Here is a 19,966-nt window from a genome sequence, read left to right as displayed (position 1 = left end):
AACCGATACCTCGCCATCAGCACACTCTCCCTCGGGTTAAGATGCTCCCAAAGCAGTGTACACAGCTCCTCATACGACTTATATGTGGGTTTCACCGGAGCCAGAAGATATTTCATGAGGCTGTAGGTCAGTGCCCCGCAGACTGTGAGGAGGACCGCTCTCCTTTTTGCAGCGCTTCCTTCTCCGTCCAGCTCGTTGGCTACAAAGTACTGGTCTAACCATTCGATTTAGGCTTCCCAGTCCTCACCCTCCGAGGACTTTTCCAGGATGCCCACAGTTTGCTGCATCTTTGCTTTGGATTCATATGCTCGTCACCAGTTATTGTGTTGCTAAAACAGATGAGACTGAACACAGGGAGGTTAAAGTAACAGTGATCTCAGTCTTTATTAAGACACTCCAGAGTGAGGAACAGATCTTAGGGGCCGGCTTATATACAGTGCTCCCAACGGATGCTGGGATCCCTTGGGACTTCAGGGGATGCACTCACTGGTGGCGGAACATGGGAGTGCATGCTTTACAGATACACAACAGTAAGCATATTAAGTATTCATACAGCAAGAGCACTGGCTAGGTGATACATGCCTTGGTTTATGCAATCTGCTGAAATCATACTGTCTGCTATGTTAACAAAGTGTTTCACCCAGTTATTTTACACAGGTTCATAACTTCATTAAAATAGGACACAAAGGAATTCCTACCCACTCAACACAGACTCTATTTCACCCATGTACATACAAATGCACATATAGATACACATACAAAGGCACATATGCAAATATACACACACATATACAAATGATCATATGTAAATTCACATATACAAGAACACACACTCAAACGGATATATGCACAAATATATACATACACGTGCCATGATAGATGACAGCATCTCCTCAATAAATAAACTGCTTGTTTACTCCTTGTTTATTAACACTCTGTTCCCTCTCCTTTCACCTAACCAGTGTTTCTCAGCAGACGATGTCTTTGACCTCGCCAGGAAGAACAGCAGTGACATCAAAACACTGACATCCGATGACTTTTTCCGAATTTCTCCCGGATTGCTGTTTTTTCTGAGTGACCCGCAGAAAGCATGCAAGGTTATACAGTCCGGAAGATGGGAAGAAGCAACACTGGCTTTCACAGAGAGTCTGGTGTTGACAAATGATACCAGCCAAATCCTTGACCCCACCCATCACCAAATAGAAGAGGTACTGCAGAAAGTACAGAGGAACTATCTGACAGTGGCCAAAGGTCAGGTAAGTAGTAATGCACTTGGAGCATTTCTCTTTTCAATAATTCAATAAGGTAATGTCAGCATAACCTTGAACACTGCACTGCACTAAAATAATTAACAGGACTGCACAGGGTGAGCCAACTTGGAACCTTAAATGATTGATTGGCTAAACAATAATGCATAAATTGAGGCAAGATTACAGCAAGAATAAAATCAATTGTTTTAATGCAAGACTTTGTCAGTTCTTGCAGCCCATAACTTTAAGGCAAGATATTTTACATCGAATTTACAGCAAAGAAGCAAGCTATTTGGCCCAACTGGCTCATGTCAGTTTTCTTACGCCACACGAGCTTCCTCCCACCCCTCTTCATCTAATCCTATTAGCATAATAGGATTCTATTCCTTTCTCTCTCATGTGTTTATTTAGTTTCCCCTTAAATGCATCTATGCTATTCATCTCAACTACTCCTTGTGGTAGTGAGTTTTATATTCTAACCACTCTTTGGGGAAAGATGTTTCTCCTGATTTGTACGTAGGTGTTAGTAATGAAGACAATCAAATAGAAAGGTGTACAGGTGTGTGTTAGTAATACAGACTTTAACATAGAGAAGTGTACAGGCGAGTGTTAATAATATAGGGGCTCAATTTTCCCCCAATGCATTTTTTTGGCGTACTTGAAGAGTATGTCTTTTTTTGGGGGCCCAAGTACGGCAAAAAAAATGTGTTGTGAGTTTCCCCGTTGGATCTCTTCATCTTGGCGTGGCTTAACCCGACCTTTAGTTTTGGGGGTGGAGCCTTGATCTGCGCCAAAAAGATTGGGCAGCCATGGTAACCAGGGACATAATGCGAGCTGAGGCTGCAAAGTGAAGCATACAGCCAGCTCCCAACACATTAAAAGAATTGAAAAACACATAACACCAACTTACCTCCAACCCCGCCGAAGGCTGTCCCGTCTTCTCGGTCGCTGGTTCGGGTCTCTCTCTCTCTGTCTCTCTCTTCTCTCTGTGTCTCAATCAGACTGTGTGTGGGGACCGGGGACCGAGAATGGGACCGGGCTCTGTGTGGGGACCAGGGACCGAGAATGGGACCGGACTGTGTGTGTCAACTGGGGACCGAGACTGGGACCGGACTCTGTGTGGGGACCGAGAATGGGACCGGACAGTGTGTGTGTGAACTGGGGACCGAGAATGGGACCGGACTGTGTGTGGGGACCGAGAATGGGACCGGACTGTGTGTGGGGACCGAACAGTGTGTGTGTGAACTGGGGACCGAGAATGGGACCGTACTGTGTATGTGGGGACCAAGACCGAGACTGGGACCGGACTGTGTGTGGGAACCGTGAATGGGACCGGACAGTGTGTGTGTGAACTTGGGACCGGACTGGGGACTGAGAATGGAACCGGACTGTGTGTGTGTGTGAACCGGGGACTGAGAACGGGACCGGACTGTGTGTGGGGACCGAGAATGGGACCGGACTGTGTGTGGGGACCGAGAATGGGACCGGACTGTGTGTGGGGACCGAGAATGGGACCGGACTGTGTGTGGGGACCGAGAATGGGACCGGACTGTGTGTGGGGACCGAGAATGGGACCGGACTGTGTGTGTGTGAACTGGGGACCGAGAATGGGACCGGACTGTGTATGTGGGGACCAGGACCGAGACTGGGACCGGACTGTGTGTGGGAACCGTGAATGGGACCGGACAGTGTGTGTGTGAACTGGGGACCGAGAATGGGACCGGACTGTGTATGTGGGGACTGGGGACTGAGAATGGAACTGGACTGTGTGTGTGTGTGAACCGGGGACTGAGAACGGGACTGGACTGTGTGTGAGGACCAAGAATGGGACCGGACTGTGTGTGGGGACCAAGAATGGGACCGGACTGTGTGTGGGGACCAAGAATGGGACCGGACTGTGTGTGGGGACCAAGAATGGGACCGGACTGTGTGTGGGGACCGAGAATGGGACCAGACTGTGTGTGGGGACCGAGAATGGGACCGGACTGTGTGTGGGGACAGAGAATGGGACCGGACTGTGTGTGGGGACAGAGAATGGGACCGGGCTGTGTGTGGGGACGGAGAATGGGACCGGACTGTGTGTGGGGACCGGGGACCGAGAATGGGACCGGACTGTGTGTGGGGACCGAGAATGGGGCCGTACTGTGTGTGGGAACCGTGAATGGGACCAGACTGTGTGTGGGGAGGACCGAGAATGGAACTGGACTGTGTGTATGGGGACTGAGAATGGGACTGGTCTGTGTGTGGGGACCAGGGACCGAGAATGTGACTGGACTGTGTGTATGTGTGTGTGTGTGTGTGTGTGTGGACCGAGAATGGGACCGGACTGTGTGTGGGAACCGGGGACCGAGAATGGGACCGGACTGTGTGTGGGGACCGAGAATGGAACCGGACTGTGTGTGGGGACCGAGAATGGAACCGGACTGTGTGTGGGGACCGAGAATGGAACCGGACTGTGTGTTGGGACCGAGAATGGGACCGGACTGTGTGTGGGGACCAGGGACCGAGAATGGAACCGGACTGTGTGTGGAGACCGAGAATGGGACCGGACTGTGTGTGGGGTCCAGGAACCGAGAATGGAACGGGACTGTGTGTGGGGATCAGGGACCGAGATTGGGACTGGACTGTAGTTGGGGACCAGGAACCGAGATTGGGACTGGACTGTATGTGTGGGTACCGGGGTCCGAGAATGGAACCGGACTGTGTGTGGGGATTAGGGACCGAGATTGGGACTGGACTGTATGTGGGGACCAGGAACCGAGAATGGAACTGGACTGTGTGTGTGGGTACCGGGGTCCGAGAACGGAACCGGACTGTGTATGGGGATCAGGGACCGAGATTGGGACTGAACTGTATGTGGGGACCGAGAATGGGACTGGACTGTGTGTGTGGGGACCGAGAATGGGACCGGACTGTATGTGGGGACCGAGAATGGGACCGGACTGTATGTGGGGACCGAGAATGGGACCGGACTGTGTGTGGGGACCGAGAATGGGACTGGACTGTGTGTGTGTGGGGACTGAGAATGGGACCGGACTGTGTGTGGGGACCGAGAATGGGACCGGACTGTGTGTGTGGGGACCAAGAATGGGACCGGACTGTATGTGGGGACCGAGAATGGGACCGGACTGTGTGTGGGGACCGAGAATGGGACTGGACTGTGTGTGGGGACCGAGAATGGGACCGGACTGTATGTGGGGACCGAGAATGGGACTGGACTGTGTGTGGGGACCGAGAATGGGACCGGACTGTATGTGGGGACCGAGAATGGGACTGGACTGTGTGTGTGGGGACCGAGAATGGGACTGGACTGTGTGTGGGGACCGAGAATGGGACCGGACTGTATGTGGGGACCGAGAATGGGACTGGACTGTGTGTGTGGGGACCAAGAATGGGACCGGACTGTATGTGGGGACCGAGAATGGGACCGGACTGTATGTGGGGACCGAGAATGGGACCGGGAATGGGACCAGACTGTGTGTGGGGACCGGGAATGGGACCAGACTGTGTGTGGGGACCGAGAATGGGACCGGACTGTGTGTGTGGGGACCGAGAATGGGACCGGACTGTGTGTGTGGGGACCGAGAATGGGACCGGACTGTGTGTGTGGGGACCGAGAATGGGACCGGACTGTGTGTGTGGGGACCGAGAATGGGACCGGACTGTGTGTGTGGGGACCGAGAATGGGACCGGACTGTGTGTGTGGGGACCGAGAATGGGACCGGACTGTATGTGGGGACCGAGAATGGGACCGGACTGTGTGTGGCGACCGAGAATGGGACCGGACTGTGTGTGGGGACCGAGAATGGGACCGGACTGTGTGTGTGGGGACCGAGAATGGGACCGGACTGTGTGTGGGGACTGAGAATGGGACCGGACTGTGTGTGGGGACCGAGAATGGGACCGGACTGTGTGTGTGGGGACCAAGAATGGGACCGGACTGTGTGTGGGGACTGAGAATGGGACCGGACTGTGTGTGGGGACCGAGAATGGGACCGGACTGTGTGTGTGGGGACCGAGAATGGGACCGGACTGTGTGTGTGGGGACCGAGAATGGGACCGGACTGTGTGTGTGGGGACCGAGAATGGGACCGGACTGTGTGTGTGGGGACCGAGAATGGGACCGGACTGTGTGTGTGGGGACCGAGAATGGGACCGGACTGTGTGTGGGGACCGAGAATGGGACCGGACTGTGTGTGGGGACCGAGAATGGGACCGGACTGTGTGTGTGGGGACCGAGAATGGGACCGGACTGTGTGTGTGGGGACCGAGAATGGGACCGGACTGTGTGTGTGGGGACCGAGAATGGGACCGGACTGTGTGTGTGGGGACCGAGAATGGGACCGGGCAGCTTTCGGGCAGGGTTGGAGGTAAGTTGCTGCTATGTGTTTTTCAATTGTTCAGTGTCCGGGCATCTGCTGCGCCGATTTCCTTGCCTGTGCCAATTTCCTTAACTCTAGGGAAGGTTTTTCAGGACAGGCCACATACGCTTGCCTGATTAGAACTGGGGTAACTCTCAGCTGGCCAAACTTCCCTAAATGGCCAGAAGTGGCGTAGGTGGCTGGTTACGCCGCCTTTGGCTGAAAAAAAAACTGACTTAAAAAATTCGTAACTAACTGAGTTACGCTGGTGCAAATTGATTGGGCAAACTGGGGATTTTTAAGTTAGGCCGGAAAAAGCAGCCTGCTCCAAAAAAGACGGGTGCAAATACTGGGGAAAATTGATATTATATAGACATTAACATAGAGGTGTACAGGTGAATGTTAGTAATATAGACATTAACATAGAGAAGTATGCAGGTATGCGTTTTTCCTCATGTCATAAGAACATAAGAAATAGGAGCAGGAGGAGGCCATACAGCCCCTCGAGCATACTCCGCCATTTAGTACGATCATGGCTGATCCGATCATGGACTCTGGTCCACTTCCCTGCCCGCTCCCCATAACCCCTTACTACCTTATCGGTTAAGAAACTGTCTATCTCTGTCTTAAATTTATTCAATATCCCAGCTTCCGCAGCTCTCTGAGGCAGAGAATTCCACAGGTTTCCAACCCTCAGAGAAGAAATTCCTCCTCATCTCGGTTTTAAATGGGCAGCCCCTTATTCTAAGATTATGCCCCCTAGTTCTAGTCTCCCGTATCAGTGGAAACATCCTCTTTGCATCCATCTTCTCAAGCCCCCTCATAATCTTATACATTTTGATAAGATCACCTCTCACCCCCTCATAATCTTATACATTTTGATAAGATCACCTCTCATTCTTCTGAATTCCAATGAGTAAAGGCCCAACCTACTCAACCTTTCCTCATAAGTCAACCCCCTCATCTCCGGAATCAACCTAGTGAACCTTCTCTGAACTGCCTCCAAAGCAAGTATAACGTTTTGTAAATATGGAAACCAAAACTCGACGCATTATTCCAGGTGTGGCCTCACCAATACCCTGTATAACTGTAGCAAGACTTCCCTGCTTTTATACTCCATCCCCTTTGCAATAAAGGCCAAGATTCCATTGGCCTTCCTGATCACTTGCTGTACCTGCATGCTGACCTTATATGTTTCATGCACAAGTACCCCCAGGTCCCGCTATACTGCAGCACTTTGCAATCTTTCTCCATTTAAATAATAACTTGCTCTTTGATTTTTTTTCTGCCAAAGTACATGACCTCACACTTTCCAACATTATACTCCATCTGCCAAATTTTTGCCCACTCACTTAGCCTGTCTATGTCCTTTTGCAGATTTTTTGTGTCCTCCTCACACATTGCTTTTCCTCCCATCTTTGTATCATCAGTAAACTTGGCTATGTTATACTCGGTCCCTTCACCCAAGTCATTTGATTGTAAATAGTTGGGGTCCCAGCACTAATCCCTGCGGCATCCCACTAATTACTGATTGCCAACCCGAGAATGAACCATTTATCCCAACTCTTTGTTTTCTGTTAGTTAGCCAATCCTCTATCCATGCTAATATATTACCCCAACCCCGAGAGCTTTTATCTTGTGCAGTAACCTTTTATGTGGCACCTTGTCAAATGTCTTCCGGAAGTCCAAATATACCACATCCACTGGTTACCTTGTTTGTTACATCCTCAAAGAATTCCAGCAAATTTGTCAAACATGACTCCCGTTCATAAATCCATGCTGACTCTGCCTGACTAAATTATGCTTTTCCAAATGTCCTGCTACTGCTTCTTTAATAATGGACTCCAACATTTTCCCAACCACAGATGTTAGGCTAACTGGTCTATAGTTTCCTGCTTTTTGTCTGCCTCCTTTTTTAAATAGGGGCGTTACATTTGTGGTTTTCGAATCCGCTGGGACATCCCCATAATCCAGGGAATTTTATCACCTTTGATTCTTCTGTCAATCGCCTTAAATTTGTGCTCTCTGGTTCTCGACCTTTCCACCAATGGAAACAGTTTCTTTCTATCTACTCTGTTTAGACCTCACATGATTTTGAACACCTTAATCAAATCTCCTCTAAATCTTCTCTACTTGAAGGTGAACAACCCCAGTTTCTCCAGTCTAGCCATATAACTGAAGTCCCTCAGCCCTGGAACCTGCACCCTTTCTAAGGCCTTCACATCGAAAGTACAGTGCCCAGAATTGGTCACAATACTCCAGTTGAGGCCGAAACAGTGTTTTATACAAGTTCATCATAACTTCCTTGCTTTTGTACTCTATGCATCTATTTATGAAGCTTAGGATCCGTATGCTTTATAAATTGCTTTCCCAACCTGACCTGCCACCTTCAACAATTTGTGCACATATAGTCCCAGATCTCTCTGTTCATGCACCCACTTTACAATTGTACCATTTAGTTTATATTGCCTCTCTTCATTCTTCTTATCAAAATGTATCACTTAACATTTTTCTGTGTTAAATTTCATCTGCCATGTGTCCGCCCATTCTACCAGTCTGTCTATGTTCCCCTGAAGTCTATCACTATCCTCCTCATTGTTCGCTATACTTCCAAGTGTTGTGTCATCTGCAAATTTTGAAATTGTGCCCTCTATACTCAAATCCAAGTCATTAATATATATCAAGAAAAGCAGTACCGACCCCTGAGGAACACCACTGTGTACCTTCCTCCAGTCCGAATAACAACCGTTCACCACTACTCTCTGTTTCCTGTCACTTAGCCAATTCCATATCCATGCTGCCACTGTCCCTTTTACTCCATGGACTTTAACTTTACTGGCAAGCCTATTATGTGGCACTTTATCAAACCCCTTTTGGAAGTCTGAAATCTAACAGAAAATGTCTTTTGGAAGTTCATGTACACCATATCAATTGCATTACCCTCATCAACCCTCTCTGTTACCTCATCAAAAAATTCAATCAAGTCAGTTAAACATGATTTGCCATTAACAAATCCATGCTGGTTTTCCTTTATTAATTCACACTTATCCAAGTGACTGTTAATTTTGTCCCGGATTATAATTTCTAACAGCTTCCCCACTACTGAGGTTATACTGACTGGCCTGTAGTTGCTGGGTTTATCTTTTTTGGACAAGAGTGTAACATTTTTAATTCTCCAGTCCCCTGGCACCATCCCTGTATCCAAGGAGGATTGGAATATTATGGCCAGTACTTCCCTCAGCATCCTAGGATGCATCCCATCCTGGTGACTTATCTACTTTTACAGCCAGCTTTTCTAGTACCTCCTCTTTATCAATTTTTATCCCATCCAGTGTCACAACGAACTCCTCTTTCACTATGGCTTTGGCAGCATCTTCTTCTTGGTAAAGACAGGTGCAAAGTACACATTTAGTATCTCAGCCATACCCTCTGCCTCCATGTATAGGTCTCCATTTTGGTCCCTAATCGGCCCCACCCCTCCTCTTGCTACCCGTTTACTATTTATATGCCTATAGAAGACTTTTGGATTCCCTTTTATGTTAGCTGCCAATCTGTTCTCATGCTCTCTCTCTGCCCCTCTTATATCCTGTTTCACTTCCCCTGGAACTTTCTATATTCAACCTGGTTCTCACTTATATTCTCGACCTGACATCTGTCACACGCCCCCTTTTTCTGCTTCCTCTTACTCTCTATCTCTTTCGTCATCCAGGGAGCTCGGGCTTTGTTTGCCCACCTTTCCCCCCCCCCCCCAGTGGGAATGTACATCGACTGTACCCGAACCATCTCCTCTTTAAAGGCAGCCCATTGTTCGATTACAGTTTAGCCTGCTAATCTTTGATTCCAATTTACCCGGGCCAGGTCCATTCTCAACCCACTGAAATTGGCCGTCCTCCAATTAAGTATTTTTACTTTAGATTGCTCCCTGTCCTTTTCAATACCTAATCTAAACCTTATTATACTGTGATCACTGTTCCCTGACTGACACTTGCTCCACTTGACCCACCTCATTCCCCAGAACCAGATTTGGCAATGTCTCCTTCCTTGTTGGGCTGGAAATGTACTGATCAAGAAAGTTCTTCTGAACACACTTCAGTAATTCTTCCCACTCTCTGCCCGTTACACTATTATTATCCCAGTCTATATTAGGATAGTTGAAGTCCCCCATTATCACTACTCTATAGTTCTTGCACCTCGCTGTAATTTCCCTGCAAATCTACTCCTCTATATCCTTCCCACCAGTTGGTGGCCTATAGAATATACCTAGTAGTGTAATGGCATCTCTATTGTTTCTCAACTCTAACCAAATAGATTCTGTCCTTGATCAGGGCTATGGGGACAGGGCGGCGGGGGAAGTGGGACTAGCTCTAGCTGAGATGCTCTTGCAGAGAGCCGGCACAGGCTCGACAGGCTGAATGGCCTTCGTCCGTGCTGCAACCATTCTACGATTCTGTGATCCCTCCAGGACATCCTCCCTCTCCAGCACTGTAATAATCTCCTTAATCAATACTGCCACCCCAACTCTTTTCTTTCCTTCCCTGAACATTTTATATCCAGTAATATGTAGAAGCCAATCCTGCCCTTTTTTGAACCAGGTCTCCGTTATCGCCACGACATCATATCCCTATGTCGCTACTTGCGCCTTCAGCTCACCAACCTTATTTACCACGCTTCGTGTGTTTACACACTCTAAGCCTATCTTAGACCTTCTTGTATTCTCTCTTAGTCTGACCCCACCTAATACTGTACCAGTCCCACCCACTCTTTCCATCAACTGTCCCACCTGTGACAAGGACTGTGGTTCTCCTATTGGACTGTTCAGTCACCTAAGGACACATTTTTAGAGTGGAAGCAAGTCTTCCTCGATTCCAAGAGACTGCCTATGATGAATGATGATGATTTCTTACTCTAATGCTATCTGCCTCTTCCAATCCTTTGTGCACCTTGTTTCTCCTAATGCCCATCCCCCTGCCAAATTAGCTTAAACCCTCCCCAAAAAGCACGAGCAAACTCCCTCCTCCTCTGCCACGAGGACATTGGTCCCGGTTCTGTTGTGGTGCAACCCGTCCAGCCTGTACAGATCCCACCTCCCCCAAAGCCAGTCCCAATGTCCCAGGAATCTGAAGCCCTCCCTCCTGCACCATCTGACCAGCCACGCATTCATCTGCTCTATCCTTCTATTTCTATACTCACTAGCTCGCGGCACTGGGAGTAATCTGGAGAATACTATCTTTGAGATCCTGCTTTTTAATCTCGTTCCTAGCTTCCTAAAATCTGCCTGCTGGACCTCATCAATCTTTCTACCTATGGCATTTATATGGACCAAGACCTTTGGCTCTTCCACCTCAGAATGTCCTGCAGCCGCTCAGTGGCATCCTTCACCCTGGCCCCAGGGAGGCAACATGCCATCCTGGAGTCATGTCTGTGGCTGCAGAAATGCCCGTCTGTAAATTGTCCAAATGCTGAGATTGTGTTTTTGATTCATATCAGCAAATGATGATGGAGCAAGGCAAAATTAGCTGATAATAGGATTAGTATAGAAACAAAAGAATGGCACATAAGAGATGTAAATAGTTACAAGAATGGTTAGTTTCTAGTTATATTTATTAATTAATTTCTTCCTACCTGCAGCCCTGTGTCGATGAGACTCAAATCATAGAAGAAAGTGAATTGGGCTCGAATGGATTGACAGAAGATGACCTCACGCACTTTTCTGCTATTGTGCTTTACCATGTCCTCCAAGGGGACTGTATACTCCAACACTTACTGCCGGGACCTGAGTACTTTCTCGATTTTATCTTTCACACACACTATAATGAATCAGGGAACATCACCAGAACAGGTAAGGTTAATATTCTCCATTCAGCTTTTGGTTAGTTTGTTGCAAATGTTGGACCGGTGCATGGGGGGCGCGTTGCTGCTCCGCTGCATGGGGATGCAACACTGCGCCGGTGCATGGAGGCTCAGTGCTCTGCCATTGCATGGGGATGTGGCGCTGCACCGGGCAGTGCAGCTGTAAGCAGAATTCAGTGCGTTAAAATGGTCTGGGCCTCACTTGCATGTGGCTGCGTGGACCCCCACAGTGACTAGGCAGTCGGGAGCAGGTCGACCTCCACCATCCAGAAGGACAAGGGCAGCAGGCGCATGGGAACGCCATCACCTCCAGCTCTTGAGGCGGGGGTGGAAGATTTGAGATAGAGGAACTCCTTTACAGACAGGTACATTGACAATATTGTTGTATATGCAGACTATGGACGTATTCTTTGTGTAGTCACTGTGCGGTTGCATAAGAAGAAGACTTGTTTACCTGATGTACGATCAATAAGGTTTACACTGTGTACATACATGCTGGCACCACTAGAGGGTGCAACTGGTTGAGACCGGGGCTTTCCTGCCCTGGTGGCAGGGTCCAGTATAAAAGGCTGCCCACCATGCTTATGCCTCACTCGGGAGTTTGGAATAAAGGACCAAGGTCACGACAGTTTGAGTACAACACATTGCCTCGTGGAGTCATTCACGAGTACATCACAGACATAATAAATATGACTTTCATTTGGAAGTAAGAATTGTTTCACAAATTAAAACAAATGGTCCTTCAGACGCATGTTGTAATTATATCGATATGTGCCTGGAATTATGTTCACAATTAAATGGTTAAGATGTGTTACTTTTTCTAAGTGCTGTGGTTTCATGATTTCTTACATTCCCAATAATATATTGACATTTCCTGTCCTGATCAATATTTATCCCTTAACCAATGTCATTAAACTAATTATCTGGCCATTTATCTCATTGCTGGTTATGGGACTTTACGATACGCAATTTTGCCTGTCGTGATTCCTATATTAGAACAATGACTTGACTTCAAAAAGTAATTCTTTGGCTGTGATGTACTTTCGGAGGTTGTGAACGGCACTATATAAATGCAAGTCTTTATTTTTTTGTTTCATTTCAGATCTTGAAGACTTAATGGATAAAATTGGTCTGGCTCATAATAACTATGAGGTTTCCATGGTTAATGGGCAGGAACAAGACCATGGGCATGAGGACCATAACGAGCAAGATCACGGGCTTGAGCATGAGCATGAGCATCGGCTCAACCTTCTGACAACTGGAATTCTGGAGCAGGAGGACGCCAACGTGACTGCCAGGAAATGGGACACGGTAATGCTACAGTCCTTTCAGCCATCCTCTTCATCAATCGCTGTTACAACTCCGTCAGGAAATGTAGACTAAATTATTTCAGGGCTCAGTGAGTTGATTCCACCTTTCTTTGGGATCAGACAAAGCAGGCATGGTTCAGCTGGTTTATGTACTGAGTACGTAAAGCTCAAATTTCAATATCCTGTCTATGTAGAGTCACCGAGATCTGAGCCAGGGCAGTGGTAAGAGGTGCAACAATTAGTTAGAGGAAAATTTAGCCAGGATTTCCACCCTAATTACTATCTGACGACCTTTGCCGGAAGTGCATGTGTACACCTCAAGTGAGGTCTATGGGATTGGAAAGTGAATATACCATAGATTGCTGCTATCCATGGTGTACTCACTCACCATGCCACCAAAATTGCTGAGCTAAGCAATTATTGCTTACGTTAGCATATAGATTCACTTTAATTGTATTGTTGAATGAACTGGCTACCACTAACGCAAATTCAAGGATATCTGCACGCACCATCATGATTACGACTCTCATTTACCATTTTTAAATGAACCTTAGTATATGCTCACTCATCTTAATACTTCCTTCATCGGTACATCTTGTATAAAACAAAATAAATATGAAAGTTTTTAACAACCAAAAGGTCTCGGGATGGGTTCTGCAATGGGTGAGCGATCTGTCCCCTGCCAACACCACCCCCCCCCCACCCCTCCCGACCTGTCCTTATTATACAGTACAAATGCACACGAGGCCCATACTAGAGAGAAGGTTATTCTGAGACGAGTCCTTTATTAGCCAGCACTGAAGTGATGAAGGTGGGTGGAGCTTCCACTTTTATATCTGAAAGTCCAGGTTAGGAGTGTCTCCCACAAGTTCACCACCTAGTGGTCAGTGTTCTCACGGTGTACAACTTAGATCAGTTTATACATGGATTACAATGACAGTTGAATACATGACATCCCCCACACCCCTGGTACTGTTCAGGAGTAGATGATTAAAAATGACCACCTTTTACCTTAGCTAGAGCTTTGGAAACATGCATGTTACGCAGCAGCGTGGGCAAACCTTCATGGATCTGAGTTCTTTGAGAGCACAGCTGGCAGCTTAGCAATCAGTATCATAGAATCATAGAAATTTACAGCACAGAAGGAGGCCATTTCGATCCATCGTGTCCGCGCCGGCCAACCAAGAGCTATCCAGCCTAATCCCACTTTCCAGCTCTTGGTCCATAGTCTTGTAGGTTACAGCACTTCAGGTGCACATCCAAGTATTTTTTAAATGTGGTGAGGATTTCTGCCTCTACCACCCTTTCAGGCAGTGAGTTCCAGACCCCCACCACCCTCTGGGTGAAGACATTTCCCTCAAATCCCCTCTAAACCTTCTACCAATTACTTTAAATCTATGCCACCTGATTGTTGATTCCCCCCACACCCTGCTAAGGGAAATAGGTCCTTCCTATCTGCTCTATCTAGGCCCCTCATAATTTTATACACCTCAATGGATAGCTTTTTTTCGCTGGCACAGACATTATAAAGAATATGATGAAGCAGAAAAAGAGCGTGTACGACAGATGTCAGGTCAAGAATACATCTTAGAATCAGGCTAATATGGAAAATTCAGAGGAGAAGTGAAAAAGAAAAGAGGGACAAAGAGAGGATATGAGAAGAGAATGGCAGCCAACATAAAAGATTATCCAAAAGCCGCCTTTTGGCTTATAAATAGTAAGCGGGTAGTAAGAGGAGGGGTGGAGCCAATTAGGAACCATAAAGGAGACCTACGCATGGAAGCAGAGGGCAAGGCTGAGTTACTAAATGAGTACTTTGCATCTGTCTTCACCAAGGACGAAGATGCTGCCAAAGTCATAGTGAAAGAAGAGGTAGAGGAGATAAGAACTGATGAAGACGAGGTACTAGAAAGGCTGGTTGTACTTAAAGTAGATAAGTCACCAGGACTGGATGGGAAGCATCTTAGGATGCTGAAGGAAGCAAAAGAAAAATCACGGTTATTGGCCATAGTCTTCCAATCCTCCTTGGATATGGAGCTGGTGCCAGAGGACAGGAGAATTGCAAATGTTACACCCTTGTTCAAAAAAAGGTGTAAGATAAATCCAGCAACTATAGGCTGGTCAGTTTAACCGCGGTAGTGGGGAAGTTTTTAGAAACAACAATCAGGGACAAAATCAACAGTCACTTGGACAAGTGTGGATTTGTTAAAGGCAAATCGTGTTTAACCAATTTGATTGAGTTTTTTGATGAGGTAACAGAGAGGGTTGATGAGGGCAATGCGGTTGATGTGGTGTATATGGACACCCAAAAGGCATTCGACAGAGTGCCACATAATAAGCTTGCCAGTAAAGTTGAAGCCCATGGTAGAGGCAGAAACCCTCAGACATTTTTAAAGTATTTGGATGTGCACTTGAAGTGCCGTAACCTATAGGGCTACAGACCAAGAGCTGGAAAGTAGGATGAGGCTGGATAGATCTTTTCGGCAGGCATGGACACAGTGGGCCGAAATGACCCACTTCCATGCTGTAAATTTCTATAATTCTATGAAAAGGGACAGTGGCAGCATGGATAAGAAATTGGCTAAGTGACAGGAAACAGAGAGTAGTGGTGTATGGTTATTTTTCGGACTAGAGGAAGGTACACAATGGTGTTCCCCAAGGATCGGTACTGGGATCACTGCCTTTCTTGACGTCGGTGTACAGGGCACAATTTCATAATTTGCAGATGACACAAAACTTGGAAGTATAGTGAACAGCGAGGAGGATAATGATAGACTTCAAGAAGTCATAGACAGGCTGGTGGAATGGGCAGGCACATGACAGATGAAATTTAAAAGTGTAAAGTGATACATTTTGGTAAAAAGAATAAGAGGAAATATAAACTAAAGGGTACAATTCTAAATAGGGTGGATGAACCGAGAGACCTGGGGGTATATGTGCACAAATCATTGAAGGTGGCAGGGCAGATTGGGAAAGCAGTTAAAAAAGCTTACGGGATCCTGGGCTTCATGAATAGAGGCATAGACTACAAAAGTGTGGAAATTAAGATGAGCCTATATAAAACACTGGTTCGGCCTCAACTGGAGTATTGTGTCCAATTCTGGGCACTGCACTTTAGGAAGGAGGTGAAGGCCTTAGAGAGGGTGCAGAAAAGATTTACGAAAATGATTTCAGGGATGAGGGACTTCAGTTACGTGGACAGACTGGAGAAGCTGGGGTTGTTCTCCTTAGAGCAGAGGAGATTGAGAGGAGATTTTATAGAGGTGTTCAAAATCATTAGTGGTCTAGACAGAGTAGATAGAGAAAAACTGTTCTCATTGGCAGAAGGATCAAGACCAGAGTACACAGATTTAAGGTGATTCGCAAAAGAACCAAAGTGACATAAGGAAAAACTTTTTTACACAGGGATCTGAAACAGTGGTGGAGGCAGACTCAATTACTGCTTTCAAAAGGGAGTTGGATAAGTAGCTGAAAGAAAAAAAATTGCAGGGCTACGGGGAAAGGGCGGGTGAGTGGGACTCGCTGAAGTGCTCTTGCGGAGAGCCAGCACGGGCTCGACGGCTGAATGGCCTCCTTCCGTGCTGTAACCATAATTCTATGATGGGATGAATGGCCTCCTTCTGTGCTTTAACTTCTATGATTCAAAAGCTAAGCTGTTCCGTGATGATATTTGGAAGGATAGTGGAAATCTGGAACTCTCTCCCCCAAAGAGCTGTTGAGGCTGGGTCCACTGAAACTTTGAAACTAAGGTTGAGAGATTTTTGTTTGTCAAGGGTATTAAGAGTTATGGAACCAAAGCAGATAAGATGCAGATCAGCCCTGATCTAATTGAATGGCAGAATAGGCTTGAGGGACTGAATGGCCTACTCCTGTTCCTATGGTATTCACTTGCCCTGAAAACATTCCCTCCTTGCTGGAGCATTGCCTTAGGGCTGCTCTCTGCTAGCTCGCTCAAACCAAGAATTTATGGGAAGCCTGTAAACCCAATTTAGATTGAGGATTGACACGTTAGCATGCCGTCTAACAGCCATACTCTTTTTTTTTTTGCATTCTGTTCGTAGAAGTGCTTTAGGTCTAGTGAAATAATGACGATCTATCACATCCCAGTCGATGCCACGATTTCTCGCAGTGACTTTGTTCAGCTGAGCCCTGCATTAATCCAGCAGCTTCTGAGTCAAGCCTGCACCAGAAAACACCAAACTACAGAACATGAATTTCAGCTGACCACTGCAGAAAGTAAGGTTCTTCAGCATGTGATGTGCATCTGTAGCATTTGCTCGTATCAGTGTTTTATAATGTGATGTATATTGGACTGTTTGGTGTCAGTCATGGCTCAGTGGTAGCATTATCGCCTCTGAATCAGAGAGTTGCATACATACTCGAGGCTGACACTCCACTGCTGTACTGTGGGAGTGCTGCACTGTCGGAGGTGCCATCTTTCAGATGAGACGTTAAACAGAGGCACTGTCTGCGCTCTCAGGTGGGCGTAAAAGATCCCATGGCACTATTTCGAAGAACAGCTAGGGAGTTCTCCCTGGTGTCCTGGACAATATTTGTCCCTCAACCAACATGTAAAAAAGTCAGATTATCTGGTCATTTATCTCATTGCTGTTGGTGAGACTTTGCTGTCCACAAATTTCCCAACAGTATACAGTGACTACATTTCATTGGTTGTAAAGTTCTTTGGGACCTCCTGAGGTTGCGAAAGGCACTATATAAATGCAAGTTCTTGCTTTTTTTTTTCTTTTCACTTTTCAAGATAATGATGAGTCCTAATAAAGAAATTCTGGTAACGATAAAAGGCTCGGGAGAAATGAAGGAGTAAACACTCAGTGAGTCCTCAGTCTCATGTCTCTCTATCGTGGATGAGCACCATCATTGTGGTGAGGCCATGTAGGTCACCACAGGGAGACAGAGATAGAAAGATCTCAGGACCTCTTGCATCCTGTTGATTTTCGCAGGGGCTGAGGCAGAGTGCTGGGAGTAATCTGACCTGCTCACTTGGCATGAGAATGATGAATGCTGTGGAGAGACTGATGGAAGGAGGAGAGAATATAACTTAAAACAAAAGAATTGCATTCTCAATAATAACAACAAATGATTAATTTTTGTGAGTCCATTTTTTTTTGTTGAAATGCCTCCTTTTTTCCAGAATATATTTACGCATCGATCGCAACGTTGGTCGTGAGTCTTTGTGCCGTGTTTGGGATTGTGATTGTGTTATTCACCACCTGCACCAACGCATATCAGTATGTCATACAGGCCTTTGTAAGTCTGGCTGTGGGGTCACTAACTGGTGACGCCGTGTTACATCTCATACCCTCGGTGAGCACACTTGACTGCATTTCTCTCATAATATTTTGTATATTACAAACAAAAAATGCTTTCATTTAAATTGCAAACTATGGTGAAACTTACTGCACAACAGGAATGGCAAAGTATTGTTGTCTATATAATCTGGTATAATCGCACATTTCCTCTTCAACTTCCTGTTGTCACAATTTTGGATTACATTTTTATGAAGCTGCTTATGTAAACATCTATAAATAATAATGGACAGAAAAAGACCTACTGGTCCATTCACACAACTCTGATGCTTTGTGCAGCACAATATGTATACACCCCTCCCCATCTGAAAGTCTTGTCATCTCCTGGGAAAGGTGAGAAAACCAGATAGAAATCCAGGCCAACAAGGAATAAAATCTGGAAAATTCCTCTCCGACCCACTTGGGCGATTGAAACTAGTCTAATAGGCCACTGGCCCTGATAAATGTTATAAAGTACCTACCTGTTATATGAGGTGATCTCTTCCCCAGCCGTAAACGGGTCCCCCTCTTGCTTGAAGAAATTCAGCAAATCAGCTTTCAATCTGCATATAGATTGGAAATCCTGTATGTAAACAGTCACCTGTAACAATGTTATTGCAGGTTCTATTGCAAGTGGTGCTGATTTTCTGAAGCTCTTTCCAACTCCATCGCCATATTACGCATAATAAAAATACTCACATCCAACTGACCATGGGCAATGCCAGGGTAATTTACTAGTATTTGTTAAAAGCACTAACTATAGAAAGATATAGCTTCTCTCATATCAATGCTAGAAAGTATGCTAGTATGGACATCGAGTGATACTGTCCACATTTGAACAACCTGCCAATATTCACTATCTAGGTCCATTCGTGAAGAACAGTGTCAGTGCGTGAAGTATCAGAGGACTATAAGCAACAATGGTCCTGTACCCCAGTATGAATGAAAATCTTCAGGAGAGGAGAGAAGAAATATAGAAGAAATAAATCACTGTACCAGGGACCTAAAATGACTTTATATCACTTAAGATAGGTCAGCTACCGTTCAAATCCTATCCCTCGAGCTGCTTTATTTTTATTAAAATAAATATAAGATAGTCACCAATAAATCCAATAGGGAATTCAGGAGAAACTTATTTACCCAAAGAGTGGTAAGAATGTGGAACCCATTACCACAAGGAGTAGTTGAGGCAAATAGCAAAGATGCATTTAAGGGGAAGTTATATACACACGAGGGAGAAAGGAATATAAGGATATGTTAATAGATGAAGGGGGTGGGAGGAGGTTCGTGTGGATCATAAAGGCCGGCATAAATCTCTTGGACTCTATGTAATTCTATGTAATATCTAAAGAAAGGTCTCCTGTGTATCTTTGTTTCAGTTTCTTGGCTTACACTCTCACACGGATGATCACAGCCACTTGTCAGCCTCTCACACCTGGAAGCTGCTGTCTGTTCTTGGAGGCATCTATGCATTCTTCCTGATGGAGAAGATATTTATCATATTAATGGAAGATGACGATGTGAGTATTTTTCTTTTTAAAAGGATGTACGAACACCAGCAGCACCAGGCACACCAGCAGCACCAACAACAACCTTCTCCGCAATCACCTGATGCTGCACAGGACACAGGGTATCAGTACCCGACCACATTGCTGCCCGGGATTCACCATGGCCAGATGTATATCACGTGACACTGTACACCCTGGCTGCCATATGATGTGCCAGGCTGGCACCATCCCACACCAACACCATAAAGCATCCCTACAATGTCCAAGCCATTCCTTTCACACTCACCACCATTGCAGGGGGTACCATTATGTTTCACCATTCACTGCAACTCACTATGCCACTTTCAAAGGTGCGCACAAATCTGTCCAAGAACACAAAGT

At 46.2% G+C, this 19,966-nt stretch overlaps 1 protein-coding gene and 1 long non-coding RNA gene across 3 annotated transcripts in view; one reads left to right on the top strand and one right to left on the bottom strand.

Annotated features, from left to right (window-relative positions):
• LOC139264771 (uncharacterized) overlaps nucleotides 1-19,966 on the bottom strand; it is a 166,676-nt gene that overhangs the window by 73,221 nt on the left and 73,489 nt on the right. For both annotated transcript variants that reach the window (XR_011593410.1, XR_011593409.1), the window contains exon 2: nucleotides 18,560-18,640. This is a non-coding gene — a long non-coding RNA (uncharacterized lncRNA). The remainder of the gene's footprint in view (nucleotides 1-18,559; nucleotides 18,641-19,966) is intronic.
• Nucleotides 1-19,966, top strand: part of slc39a4 (solute carrier family 39 member 4) — a 73,691-nt gene that overhangs the window by 31,267 nt on the left and 22,458 nt on the right. The window contains exons 2-7 of the mRNA XM_070881887.1: nucleotides 963-1,256; nucleotides 11,240-11,450; nucleotides 12,564-12,772; nucleotides 16,833-17,007; nucleotides 17,924-18,096; nucleotides 19,457-19,597. Coding sequence (XP_070737988.1) covers nucleotides 963-1,256; nucleotides 11,240-11,450; nucleotides 12,564-12,772; nucleotides 16,833-17,007; nucleotides 17,924-18,096; nucleotides 19,457-19,597 — 1,203 coding nt within the window. The remainder of the gene's footprint in view (nucleotides 1-962; nucleotides 1,257-11,239; nucleotides 11,451-12,563; nucleotides 12,773-16,832; nucleotides 17,008-17,923; nucleotides 18,097-19,456; nucleotides 19,598-19,966) is intronic.

Source organism: Pristiophorus japonicus, chromosome 5 (genome assembly GCF_044704955.1).
Source record: "Pristiophorus japonicus isolate sPriJap1 chromosome 5, sPriJap1.hap1, whole genome shotgun sequence".
NCBI classification, from domain to species: Eukaryota; Metazoa; Chordata; class Chondrichthyes; family Pristiophoridae; genus Pristiophorus; species Pristiophorus japonicus.
This window is presented reverse-complemented; position numbering and strand designations above follow the sequence as displayed.